General features: G+C 33.8%; 1 protein-coding gene across 10 annotated transcripts in view; it reads right to left on the bottom strand.

The window, feature by feature from the left end:
* Lar (tyrosine-protein phosphatase Lar) overlaps window positions 1-15,222 on the bottom strand; it is a 506,717-nt gene that overhangs the window by 153,442 nt on the left and 338,053 nt on the right. For 9 of the 10 annotated variants that reach the window (XM_015317927.2, XM_089174791.1, XM_089174795.1 and 6 more), the window contains one exon: window positions 6,871-6,909. The exons of the other annotated variant lie outside the window; for it this stretch is intronic. In XM_015317927.2, coding sequence (XP_015173413.1) covers window positions 6,871-6,909 — 39 coding nt within the window. The remainder of the gene's footprint in view (window positions 1-6,870; window positions 6,910-15,222) is intronic. 10 annotated transcript variants of the gene reach the window in all.

Raw genomic sequence — 15,222 nt, 5'->3', positions numbered from 1 at the left:
CACACCCCACTCACAAAAGCGACTAGATCCGTACCCCAACACTATTTACTTCTATACTACTATTACTGCTTAAAAGTACCACGTCTACGTTTTAAAGAGAGAGAGAAAGAGAGAGGTAAGAAAGATTCGCGATTTGTCTCTTCTCAGAATTATCTCACGCTTTTCTATTTTACCTTTAATAAGATAAACAACGATAGTCACAACGCGTTTAATGAAATAAAGAAAAAGCGAGGAACTTTTTACTCCACATTTTTTCTTCTTTTCATTCCATTCTACGTTTCTTATTTCACGTTTCCTCATTAACTTTAAACTTTGTCCTACCTCTCGACCGGTTGAGAGAAGAATCGTTTTGCAATAATAAAAAGAATACGTTCGTAATCTTTGAATTTCGTAAAAAAGAAAAACAAAAAATAATTTATCAAACGTAAAGATAATTTGTATATATGTTTCTTTCGAAATCAATTTTTCTTTTATTTCTACCGTACTACAAATGGATGATTAAAAACGAACTAACGAACGAACGAACTAATGAACGTACGGAACGTACGAACGAACGGATAAAATAAACCACGTTGAAGTAAAACAAGAACAAAAAAAAAGAAACAACAAAAAACACGAAGATCAAAAGCTTCAGATCGATCGAAGTCGGTCTAATTCTTTGAAATAAAATTATACTCGTATTACATTCCTCCCCCTAACCCCCCCCCTCCCTTAGGGAAATAGGTATTACGATGATTAATCCACGTTTCCATGCTCACCAAGCTCAACCTAAATTTTGCGAGCGGTCGTCGAATCGATGTTGAACTCGGACCATTTTCGAAGCCACCACCACCACCACCATCGATGCCACCGTGTGCATGCACCACGCGAACTCGGAACAACCAACCAACCAACGAACCAACGAACGAACAAACGAACGAACGTTTCGGGATAATAATCACGAAAGCATTGCGCGTCGCACGCGTGCCGCATCTTCGGATAATTCTGTTCACCTATTATGATGCAACTGACTTCTCAACCCCCTTTTCGATAACACAAATACATATAAGCTAGTGTTTTCTCTATCTCTATCTCTCTCTTGGTATATAAACGAAAGAGAATGTAGAGGGAACATTGCGATCATCGAATTCTGGCATGCTTTACGTGTAGCACTCATCGCTATGGATGGGACTCGTCGTTGATTTCGATGTCGTTTTCGCACGTGCCTCTTGGAAAGAGAAAGAGAGAAAGAGAGAGATGGAAGATAGATAGATAGATAGAATATACGAGATAGAAAGAGAGAGAGATAGAAAGATACGAGAAGCATCGTACGGAATAGTACGAGTAGGCTTTTGATACGTATGCAAAGCGATTGTGTTTAACCAACTTCTCGACTAGAATTTCCATTAGACTAGGACGACACGAGAATAAAGAGACATACATACATACATATGTACGTACAGATAGAGACAGAGACATACGTAGATAGACAGAGAGAAAGAGATAAAGAGAAAGAGGCTCGAGATTCGTGGCTTTCGTGAATGTTTTGGTGAGACAGAAATCGTCGAATGATTTCGAATCAACGCGTTTGGTAGCCCGGATAATTCAATTTGAATATGTATACCGTTCTGCGGCTGCCTATAGATACGCGAGAACGAGTACGAGTTTGCACACGTCAACGAGTATGTGCAAGTGAGTGAGAGAGAGAGAGAGAGAGAGAGAGAGAGAGAGAGAGAGTAAGGTTTCCTATAGTAGTTCGATCCTTGCAGACTATTTACACGCTTCAGTGACTGGTACCGAGTTCGATCCTTGGTTGAGAAGCGTTCCTTTGCACACGGAAAAGGATCATTATTTTTCACGGAATGCGATCGCATACGATTTTCAGATACGAGAGAATCAAAATCGAGATTGGTTATCGATCCTTACTATAATACTTACTCCACTTAACGTACATACCACCAAACGTTATGAGGGGCAAAATATAATTAAGGTATGAAGATACGAGAGACTTTTCAAATGCTTCAATAGAATGTGAGATAGAAAGAATTGAATAAGTGGAATAAGAGAGAAAAAGTGAAAATAATATAGACTAAGGTAAAGATAAAACTGAATACTTTATAAGGGATGCTTTAGAATGGTAGGAAAAGTAGAAACGTAGACAGACAGGAAAAGACAAAAAGGAATAGTGAGAATGAAAGAGAAGATTCACGTGAAAAGATAAAAGCAGCTACAGAGAAATAAGGGTTGACAATACACCTTGTAAAACAAAGAGACGAAAGGTTGCAACTAAAAAAAAAAAAGGAAACGCGAATGCGAGAAACTACGCTTCGCAATGTTCACACGAGTATTTCTCGAAGTCTGATAAACAACTAAAAACTCAATACAAATCGTGCTTTTATAAACATTTGTTCGAAAGAATAAAAAAAAAAAAAAGAAATAAAAAAAGGAGACTAAGATTGAAGATTAGGAGATGGGTATCTAAACATTAAAAAAAGAAAAGAACAGTTCTTAAAAAGGGTCGAATTTACGGACATCGCGTATCACCTTGAATGCACACACCGTGACGCTTTGCAAACGTTCGTTCTTCTCCTTTTCATCGGCCTTCCTCTACCTCTTTTCTCCTCCTCCTCCTCCTCCTCCTCCTCCTCCTCCTCCTCCTCCTTTTGCCATCCAGGAAGCTTTCAGGCGGCAACACGAGAAAGTTTCTTTACGAGCAACGCGACGCTGATGGTGTGGCATCGTGCGTTGAAAAGGGAAAGAACGAGCTTTCGAGCAAGTGAACGAACGAACGAGACAGCAAGAGAGAAAGAAGAGAGAGAGAAGAGAGAGAGAGAGGGTGAAATTGCAGGGTCTGTGTCAACTCTCCCGTTACCACCCCCTCTTTAAGAGGGTCTCCACGGGGGTGTATAATGCCAAACGGGATGCGACCAAGAATGCCGGCGGGCCTGTACTAAATTTATGCAAATGTATGCCGGCAATATTCTAAATAAGTAGGTACCTTCTGCTACACCCCTTCTTCCCCACCCTCGACCTTCCACCCTATCTCTCTTTCTCTCTTTCTCAACCCCCCATCCCCGTTTTAGTCGTCGTCGTCGTCGTCGTCGTCGTCATCCAACAGTTCAAGCCTCTCTTCTCAAAAGACCCGCCCCCGTTTTACTCGAAGACGTTCGATGAAAACCATCCGAGCCAACTGGCATCATGAAAGCCAGAAGATTTCGTGGTTTGCGTCTGCTGTTATAGCTGTCTTACGTAACAGGGAAAGATATGCAATTTAAGCGAAATGAAGAGAAGAGGGAGTGGGGAGAGGGTGTGTGTTAAAGTTATGGGATATTATAATAATACATTCAAGATGTGGGAATTTCAAAACTATTTTTTTGCATTACTTTCTACTAACGTACGTACAATTAATGTTTCTTCCCTCAACGTTGCGAACGCGTTTCTGTACGATATATGTGAACGATATTCACCATAACCATCAGCACCCACCACCCATCAACCTCTTGTGTTCATTTCTTCTACCATCTCTCGATGCTTCCGATGAGACCGCACCTCTCTCTCTCTCTCTCTCTTCTTAGTCACAATGTCGCTTAATAATACTACCACATGTATATAGAACATCGATAAGAAATATGGGAGAAGAAAGGGGGAGAGAAACCGACCGGCCGTAACCCTATGCGCTTCCTATTCTCGTTATTGGTGAACATGCGCGAGGGACTATGTTTTTAGAGTTGCTTCCTATTGTTTGTCCACTGGGGAAACTTGTTATATTCTAGAACGGGAAATAATAGAAATGCATACTGAACAACAACCAACGTTTACCTTACCGTCAAAAGGGATCTTGTTTCCATATAAACAATATTATAACAATAATAACAATAATTATTATTATAGTAGAAATAATAATGCAGATTGAAGTAAGTAAATGATAAAATATTAATATCATGAGTATAAGGTGAGATTATTATTAATTAAACACACCTAAAAGAAAAACAATTTTTAAATACTATGCTATATATGGAAAAATATAATTTCGATTAACCCTTACGTATGTGATGGTATTATATGATTGTAGTCTTGTAATATTTGAAAACGAAAAAGACACGTAAGTACAATCGAAATTAAGTCCAGTCATATTTTACACAAGACGTACTTCTTTTTAATTATAGTTTGCTTAAACGATAATATTAATATTGCAAAAGAAAAAAAAACACCGAAGTCATTGAAAAAAATTGTTCGCTTTATTGTATAGTTGCTTCATTGTCGAATTAATAATTTCATTATCGGTCTTATTAAAGTACGTACGCTTTAGTTACACGTAATATAAAATACGAACGAAAAGAATAAGACGATTTAATATCAAACGGCGAATCGGATTGTTCTTAATTAAAGAAGTACGTTTCGATTGGCGTCGTAAAGGAAAAAAGTTAGTGAAAAAAGAAAAGAAAAGAAAAGAAACAAAAACAGTAAAAAGGTAGGATGAAGAAGTAGAAGAAGAAATAGAGGAAAGCAAAAAATGAATATGAAAAGAAGAATAAAAAAGAACAAAAAAAATGGTATGCTAAATGAATAATAATTAAATAAAGGATGAACACGATCGGGGATAAAAGAAAGTATTGCTCATGAAAGGACAGATTAGAAATGTCCTCAACCAGTATGCACGCACGTTTAGCAAAGCCTAATCAGCAGCTAATGATTTAACGCGGTTAATTGCGCTTCAATTAACCGCTCGTTCGTTGGTTCTTTCATTCATTCGTTGGTTCGTTGATTCGTTCGTTCATTCGTTACTTGGTTCGTTCGCTGGTTCGATGGGGGTATACACCTTTACAATTTTCTATCGTGCTACTAGTAACGCAACGAGAACTTTCGCGATTGTCGTCGTCGTCATTGTTCTCAACGTTATGCGTCGAGCGCAATTAAGAGCTTGAGAACATACCGTTACATTAAAGAGAAAGGGAGAGAGATAGGGAATTCTGACGAAGTTGTATCGAAGATAATTGGCCAATTACAAATTCCGAAGCTCCCGATATTATTAAAAGTCCAATAGCGAATTTTTCCTTTAATTTCTTTTTTTTTTAAATTTTATTTTCTTTTTCGTCAAAGGCATCGAACTTTCAACGTAATGAAAAATAGTTACGAATTACAATAAAGTTCCCGATTAAATAGGTCCGAGAGGGTTTTTAATCGATTTAACGTCAAAAAAAAAAAAAAGAAAAAGGAATCGATTTCACTCGATAAATATTGTTTGAAACACTATTTTTTAAAAGTTTCTTTTTGGTTTCCTTCAATGAAATGAATCGCGCCCATTGCTGGTCCATACATTTTGTAGAGAATTTCTCTTCCCTCATGCCTGTCTCCCTCTCTTCCCCTAACCTCTAGCTGAGAATAAATCATGAAATCAATCGAGATACATAACGGTTGTGGTATCGTAAATAAAATGTGCCAGATATCGTCGAACGATGTTGGGGGTGGTGTGGTAGGGTTGCTAGTAGTGGTGGTGATGGTAATGGTGGTGGTGGTCCGGTTTAAAGCCACGACGCGGCTGTTCGACGACGACTATGGTAAAAGAGAGGGATGGGGGTGGGAAGGGTTGGGAAACAAATGACAGTGCATAAGCGCGAGGTAGAAACATTCGAAAGTTGCTCGACGCATGGACTACGACACGATGGCTCCCGCGCCAAATTTGAAATTCAAAGCATCCTGAAAAAGAAAGACATAAAACGAAAGAGAGGAGGAGAGAGAGAGAGAGAGAGAGAGAGAGAGAGTGATGGTGATAAAAGTGCCGTGCACGCTCCACTTGCCTATCTCTCTCTTTTTCTTTCTCTTTCTCTTCCATGGTCGTCGGACCTTTCGCGGTGTAAAAATACACATTAACGAATTTGAAATTTAGATAGGGCCGCTTGTCGCGGGTGAAATTGAGTGGAGACGCTTGAAAACAGGCCGATTCACGAAGCCAATTTTCATATAAACCCTTAACGAAAAACCACAAAAGAGAGAGAAAGATGTGGCAGGTAATAATTATTATTCCACGAGTACGAGATATGCTTTAATAGACCGTCTCTTTTCTCTCCTTTGATTTACCCTTATCTTCGATTTAATTATGCACAAACGTTATACTATAACTTAAGTGGTATTAATTAAATTTACGCTTATTTACTTTCTTTTAAGTAAAAAAAAAAGAAACACGTAATGAAGAATACATTGTCATTTTTCTTTTTTATTTTTATTTTTAAACTATGTCGTTTAAGTACGTAATCGAAAAAGCTGATTGAACGTTTTAAGTACCGAAATGCAACAAGTGCGTATTATTCAAAATAAAAATAAACGTGTAGATTTGTTTTTAAACGTTAAAATAAGAAAAATGAGAAAAAGCGAGATAGAGATAATAGAAAATCAAGCTCTCGAGAGAAAAATTATTCAGCGTGATGAAAAGGAGATGAAGTTGTGGGTGGGTGCAAAAAAGAAAAACAAAAAAAAAAAATCGGTGAGAAAAAGTGGACGAAGAAAATATTATAATGCTTTATAATGCGCATTTCTTAAGAAAAAATATGCAAAAGAATTAAAAAAACAAAATAAATGAAAAATGAAAAAAGAGAAAAAGAAAAATGTATAATAAAATAACACGCAAAGTTACGATAAAAGAAGAAATTCGATGAGAGTGTAAATTTAACAGTTTAAAACGTCTATGACCTGCGACCTGTGGTTGGAAAACTACCGTTCTAAAACTTAAACTAGGTGTTTCTCCTAGTTGTATCGATTTACGTCTCGTTTATAAGAGACATAAATCGAGCGAATCGCGTAAAGGACTTTACACATACTCGCATATACTCACACACACTCACACACACACGTATAGAGAAACGTTTCGGTCGACAACACAACATGCATACTTACTTGTCATGTATGTGATGTACTGTGAGTCGCTGATGTTTCCTGAAAGAAGGTCGTTCAGTCAAGTTGTTCGTGGTCACGGCAACACGCTATGGCATTAAGGGTCTCCTCCTTTGATTAATCCCTTTTTTATGTCCTTTTTACTTTTTTATTTTCTCTTTCTCTCAATTCAAGAGAGATCAACCGATAATAGTAATCGTTCCACTTAAATTAATTCGATTCGAAACTTCGAATCGATCAATCGTTGCTTTCATTATTTCTTTTTTATCATTTTCCCCCACACAATTATTTTAACGACATTAATGTAATACGTAAGCGGGAAATAATATTCGATATGATTAATGAATTATTCGAAAGACAAGTATTCATTTTTATATTAACGCACACATATGAAATTAACGTTGGTTTTTTACGATAGAAAAATAATATAATAAATGAAATATAAAATTTTACACGATGTAAATATTTCGAAAGTAGTATCGAATAAAATTGCACAGATAATTCGAAACGATGAAAATAAATTCTAATAAAGGGATTGTTTTGTGGATAACATTTGCATGTGTAAAAATATACAGAAATATAATAATTTATGGTGCATGTAGGGAAGGTTTGATTGACCGATTGAATCGTTCTAGAAACCTAAATATCTCAAGACTTTTAATAACACGTCGATAATAAAACACATGACGAGGATTGCTTAAAAATAGAATGAATTCAAACAAATTTCAACAGCAAAAAAATGTTTTGTTCTCTATTTAATATATGGAATATGTGCGTACCATTGAAAAATGGAAGGATTGACGATGAAGGATGCTTTTAACACGGATTTGAAAAGAGGATGGAGGAGGTGGTGGTTTGCATTATTCGATAATATTTTTCTTTTCTTTCATGATGTTATATAAAATATTATATATTAAATATATTCATAAATCGTTCCCTTATCCCCTCCAAAAGAAGAAGAAGAAACATTTTAGCGAATAACAAAATGATGTTATTGGTAAGAAGTACGCGCATAGATGTATACAATAAAGAAAGAAAATATAAGAAGAAAGTGTGAGTAAAACTTATTTCCCCTACTTCGTCAATTATTCTTAGGTAAAAGGAGAGATAAGTAAGAAAGAGAGAGGGTTGACGAAAAACTCTTGGAAGAGAGGGTGGTAGATTCGCGAGCACCCGGTGCACCGCACGGGTAATAGTCTTCGCTCGAGTGCCGTGAAAGTTCTCGAAAAAGTGTGAAAGCTTGAGAAAACGACTAAACGTACGCGTGCGTGCTTGCTTCCATATTTCCTTTCTTTCTTCTTTTTCTTCTTTTTCTTTTTCTTCTTCTTCTTCTTTTATTTCTTTGTACTAAAAAGTATCACGACCCCTAAACGATCTGTCTCTCTGTTTTCATACTAAACGTTCATTATTCTTTCCGTCACTCGACTTTGTTTTCATTCGATTTATGTAAGGAAATATATGAATTTTTGATAAAACTACTCTTATGGTTAGTTTTATCTTTTTTTCTTTCTTTCTTGCTTGCTTGCTTTTATCGAACATACACTTTATCTGACATCCGAATATATTATATTTGAGAGAACTAGATTGTTGAAAATTTTCTTCAGCTTTTTCAAACGTAACTTTAACAAAGTTAAACGAATTAAAGTACATTATTGTCAGATTTCTAAAATTCCAATTTAAATTCCATAAAGTATTTTACTTTTTTTTCACATTTACGGTTAAACGTTTACGAATTATAAACAACAAGGAATCTCTCGATGAAAAGAACGAATTTAATCAGGATCAACTAAGTTACCTGGTCATATGATCAAATAAATTAGGCGTGTCACGGTATCGTTTTCATAAATAATCCCTTGATAACTATATAACTCCCTTTTTGGTATATTAATTATAGCAAGCTTTATATCTATGTATGATATTTTGTATATGTATATGTGTATGTGTATATATATCCTATATATAAGAGAAAGAGAGAGAGAGAGAGAGAGAGAGAGAGAGAGTCGTTAGTCGTAGAACACTTGCTTCGTTCCGTTTGCCAGAGACAATGGCGTATCGCGTTTCATCGGTGTACGTTGTCTCAATAGAGAGAGAGAATATTAATTTCGTGGATGGTGTGTATTCGTTGTATCCCTATCTCTCTCTCTCTCTCTCTCTTTTCTCTTAGTAGTGCAACATCGACGCGATGTGTCTTCGAGGGGTGGTGGTGGTGGTGGTGGTGGTGGTGGTGGTAGCGGCCCGTAGATGTAAATTAACTTTGAGAAACAATCTTGCTGTTAACTCACCGTATAATAACGCGAGCGCATGGTATCGGTGTTCCTGCCCTATCTCACCCTTGCTACTTTGCTACCACCACCACCACCACTACCACCACCTCCCTCTACTTGCTATCACCACCATCATCCCTATCCTACTACTCCCACTACTACTACATTTATTCTCCTCCTCTCTGTGTCTCTGTCTTTTTCTTATTCTGTCTTTCTCATTCTCTCAACTTACCCTCTCGCAACATTGCTAGCACACCAACTCTACAGGGATACCTTTCCACCTTCCATTATATACAATGGATACGTGAGACTTCCTTAACTGTACCGACGATTTCCCGTTACACCATTGAACGTATCTAGCGAAACGATACGTTACGAGCTGCCTACGAGACCGAATAAGAGAATCGATCGAGCGCAAACACTCGATATCTATGTGCATATCGTATCTTATATTATACTCTCTCTCACACATTGTATATATATATCGACATCTCGATTTCCAACAGAATAATATCGATATTTCTCAATCCATCCATATTTTCTAATGGTTATTTTCTTTTTGTTTTACATGATTTTTTCAAATATTCTCAAATTTCTATTTTATCTCTCTGACTTATTATAAGTTTATTTTTATTATTTATAAAAAGAGAGAGAGAGAGGAAAATAATGTTTTAATTGAAATATGTTGAACATAATGAAAAATCGATAAGATATTATTAACAATGTTACTTATATATATAATTATACTTTCTCTCATAGAATCCCGTGACGTATTGCCAAGTTTATGAACGAATAGAATTATAAGGTGGAATAATGACACTCACAGGTCAGACCTGACCTGCTGAATTTTACGATCCAACTACTACACAGTTTAACTACCTTCGAGCTAACGGTTAAGATTATTTTTACGTTCACCTGCGGTCACGTATTAATATCATTATAAATTCAATCTCTGTTTTCTTTTTTATTATCTACAAAAAGAAAAAAAAATATATATAAAACTAAAACTATGTTTGGTTTACTCGAAAAACAACAACTTTTATTAAAATAAAAATTAAGCGTCGATTTACGTTGAAGGAAAAAAGAAAAATTATGTTTTCCTCAATTCATTTTTTTCATTTTATTAACGTTTGAAAGATCAGTATTAGATGAGGGTTGTGATAGGTATACCAAACGAATTCGCGCAAGTCTTTAACATAAGTTGAAATAAAAAGCGCGTATAGTAATTAAAATCTCCGACAAATAAAAAAAAAAGTTGAGACTTTGTAGGGAAAAAAGCGCTCATTTCTCGAATTAATGAGGCGAGAGCACGTCTCAAATATTCACAGCAGGGATAAGATTAAAAACATTTTGCTGAGTGACGTAGTATGCTAGAGATATCAGAAAATAATAACTGACTTCAAACACTTTTTATTTCTTCTTTTTCTTTTTTCTATCTCTATGTGTTCCTCTGCTTTTCCACCCTCCCCACTCATTTATAAAAGATAATTTAGTATGTTACTTATAAGTAGGAATTAAAAAAATTGTTTGTTAAATATTTAAAAATTCGAAAAACAACAAAAATTTCCAACGGATATACGTTTTCCCATATTACATTTTTATCCAATTAAAATGCCAATATTAATTACATTTAATACTAATGGAAAATTAAATAATTATACGTTACACACATTAGAAATTATAAAAGAAAGTAATAAATTAAATTAAAACTTAAGATTTAATATACTTGCCATTTTTTTATGTTTTTTTTTTTTAACTTGACTGTCCTTTCCTAAGTTACGAACTGCGACTGACTTGTTAAAGTAAATACGAGAAACGAAAGGGCAGAGAGACACATAGAGAAAAACATAAACAAAGAGAAAGAGAAACTAAAGACATTTCGCATGATAAAAAATAATTTTCTCCTACGTCTCTGACATTTATTGAAATATTTTTTAATAACATTTATCAAGAAATGTGAGAGAGAAAAGAATAATAGTTAAAAAAATTACTTGCAATAGAAATATGAAGGCTATAAAAAAAACGATTATACGATTTTATAAATTGATGTCACAGTGTGCCAAAATATCTCTTAATGAAAAAAAAAAAAAATAATAAAAAATAAAAAGAGGTTACATTCAATGAAAACTAGCAAATTAATACGATTTTTTTACATTGACGTCACGATGTGCCAAATATTATTTATAGAAATTAATTCTATTATTTGAATTTAAAATTAGATAAGAATGCTTAGAATATCAACGTTATTAAATTATCACAATTTTACGAAAAAACGTCCAAGTGTGCTAAATATTAAACAAAAAAAAAATCCATTTCATATTATATATAAATAAAATAGAATTGAAATAAATTCGATGATATTAATAAGTATACTATAATAGATAATTAATTCCTTAATAAATTATCATATTAGACATTTAGAAAGAAGAGAAGAGATTATCTGAAATATAAGTTAAAGAGAGAGGGAGAGAGAGAGAGTATGATGCCTATAGTAATCGGTGTTCTTAAGGGGACCATGTATTAAATTAATACTACTCCTCAAGATGACGTTACGGCAAAGTCGTTGTAGGTTGGTTGGTTGGTAGAAGGAGTAGGTGGAGGGGTAGGTAGATAGGTAGCAAGTACATAGAAGTACGTAAGTAGGTACATATGTATGTATGTATGTTAGAAGGAGCTCTGTGAACGCGATATGTCAGAGCATGGCAAAGGAAACCCTTAGTCTGACGTAATGCGAATCTATTACTCAAAGCACAATCCCGTTGCATACGAGGAGATACACCCGCCGCTACAGCTTATACACGTTGAGTATGAAGGAAGATTAAAATCAAGAGAGCTAAAGCATTCCAGATGATTTTGTTTTCTATCTAATTTGCTTTATTTACTTCATGAATTCATTTTTTTTTTCGTTTTTCATTTTTTTTTTTATTATTCATTCAAATATTATTGCAATATTTTTTGGACCTTACGAATAATAATTTTATTTTTTTACTAAAGCACAATTTGATAGAATAATATATATATATATATATATATTTTTTTTTCATAAACTTTGAAATATTTTCCTCTCGACATGTTCACTAATTAAATTTTTCCTTTTTGTTGTTTTTTATTTTTATATACCGTACATTAGTTTTATGATAAATTGCAACTCAAAGCACGTCAAGTCACTTTGTTGATAAGTTTAAAAGATAAAATTGAATAAATAAATCATAAAGTGAAAGAGAGAGAGAGAGAGAGAGAGAGAAAGAGATAGACTACTTGTTAAAATTAATCCACGATAAAAGAAGAAATCTCAACGAAACAAAAGTTACGAGAAGATAATTCTAAAATGAAAAATATCGCTTGTCACGTTCTTCTTTCCTTTCAGACGATTAAAACCTTTTTGAAACAATAGGGAGAAGCGTGAAATGTTAAAAAGGGGTAGAAACCCTAACGAAATGGGGTGTAGCATCGTTGAAAAGGGAGACTTAGTACTGTATAACAGATGGAATAACTGTATTTGGAAAGAGAAAATAGTTGATGATGACAGGTGAAAGTGATGATCGTATGACAGGTAAAAGATATTTCCTGTTCTTATTTTTTTTTTTTTTTTCCATTGAGGGGGTGTTGAATAAAAAGTTTCTTAAGTGTCAATAATTATTTAAAACGAATTCTTTTTAAGGCGAAGTGATACACGAGGAAAAAGAAATATAAAAAAAAAGTAACAAAAACGAGTGTGCGTTGAAAGAAATGATTTTTTCTTTTTTCTTTGTGGTTTAGCTTTAATATTATATTTAAATGGATCTTTTTCATCTTTCTTTCTATTTCTCACTCTCTTTTGTAGCTTGAATCGAATGCATGTTGCCACTGTGTAATCGACGATTCGTAAGTATATATATATACATGACTTGTCCTATATACTTTTACTATTTACTACTACTGTTACGTATATACTAGTAGTAGGTTTCTCTCACTTTTCGTTTTTTTTTCTTTCTGACCACGAAGTAAAAAGATACTTATCGCAAACTCGGTGTTTACACGACTTGTTCGTATGCGCCAGAGAAAAAGGAAGAAAAAAGAAAGTGTTTCGTAAAACGTACGATTTTGAAGCATACGTGCGTGTCCATTTTTCTATGTCATGTATATATATAATATATTAGTGTTAATTTGTATTATACATGAAATAACTAGAATGACCAATTATATTATAAAAAAAGGATCATATATTTAAGTTTGCTACGTAACATATGAATTCACGAGGAATGAATGGTTAGTAGTATAAAATTAAAATTTGTCATTCCAATTAAATCTAAGAAAAATTACCTTATAATTAGTTTCCATTTCAATACCCGTTAGCACTGCAGCACTGTTGTAAATCCGGAGCCGGAAAATATATGGATTTTTCGTTTTAAAGTTTATCTAATCATGAGATAAAATTTTTATATTGATTCAAGGGATTCAATTACATTCTCTTTGAAAACTATAGAAAAAAGAAAAGAAAATAAAGGCGAACAAAAAATTTCCTTGATAAAATAGAATTTTAATATTTTAAGTATGTTTATGTATGTGTATGTGTGTACATTGTATATGTGTAGCAGATTAAAGATGAAATTTATGTATTCACTTTTATATGATTGGTATGAAGTATGTGTAAATATGTGTATGTGTGTATACTGTATAAATGTAGCACATTTAATAAGGATTTATTAATGCACTCACTTTTATACGATTGGTATGAAAACTCCGTGAAATTAACCGCGTAATTATCGAACAATCACGGCACGTATTGTCTCGTTCATCGTTCGAACGTTACTACGTCATTTTGTAAACACTCCTTTCATAAGACACTCGTCGAATTATCGACAATAAGAAACTGTTCTTAGAAAGGTCAGACAGTGTATTTGTAGTAAGTACGTTAGTCGATCAATATCTTCCGTATCATTAAAATATGTTTTCTCGTCGGATAGTGAATTTTCGAAATAATCTCATGGAAGTATGGAATTTGAAAATTTCAGGTATGTACGTGTATGTATATATACGTGTTAAATATCAAATTTTATCAATGAAATAAGCACACGTATAATAAGATCATTAAAATGTTTATATAAAATTTAAAGAATTTTAATATTTTAAATATATGTATGTATATATGTATTATTACCATACTAGTATAGGTTTCTATTACTTTTCGTTTTTTTTCTCTTTGACCACGAATCAAAGAGATACTTATCGTGAACTTGATGTTTACACAACTTGTTCGTATGCGTGAGAGAAAAGAGAAGAAAAAGGGAAAGAGAGTGTTTCGTGAAACGTATCCAAGTCGATTTCAAAGTATACGTGCGTGTCCATTGCAAGTTTCTATATACCTAATATATATATACATACATATACACGTAGGTATATTCAAAGCGAAATAGTCGTTCGAGGAGTAAGATAAGAAACATTTTTTTTAGGTCGTGTTCCAGATATTCATAGTCAGGATATTCGCTTTAAATAATATTACCCCTTAATATCCTTTGAAATTAAACAGATTTCGTTTCTAAAACAATGACACGGTATATCAATCCCCTATTGTAAGTGATCTAACGTAATCGAAGATAAATACATAAAGCTTTTAAGTAGAACATAGGACTCAATTAAATTCCATTTATACGTTTTAATACGTATCTAAATTTAAAATGAAATCTACCTTCTTCTCGATCTGGTATTAAAGAATATCTAACGATAACGATAAGAGGTCAACTTTATGAAATATTCTTTGTATTATAAAAAAAAAAAAAAGAAAAAAAAAAAAAAAAACGGGGTAGTTTGAACTTTGGTGCTGCAAAGTGGGGGAGAGAAAAGCGAAGGCTGGTTCCAGCAATTTTTATTATCGTTTTTCTCTTATCAGTATTACGGATTCCATTCTTATCGATGCGGTGAATCGTCAAACATTACGAGCTTCTACACGCCATACGAATTTCTATAGAATTGCTGCTTGTAAATGGAATACGTATCTCTTAATGCAAGCGGTAACATCGATCCATGAGATTCAGTAGCCTAAGGGAGAGTCAGATAAACGCTTTGGAAGAGTAAGAGAAAAAAAAAAGAAAAAACAAGTTTACGAAATATC

Source organism: Polistes dominula, unplaced genomic scaffold (genome assembly GCF_049000335.1).
Source record: "Polistes dominula isolate Pdom_NZ unplaced genomic scaffold, Pdom_raw_medaka contig_16, whole genome shotgun sequence".
NCBI lineage: Eukaryota > Metazoa > Arthropoda > Insecta > Hymenoptera > Vespidae > Polistes > Polistes dominula.
This window is presented reverse-complemented; position numbering and strand designations above follow the sequence as displayed.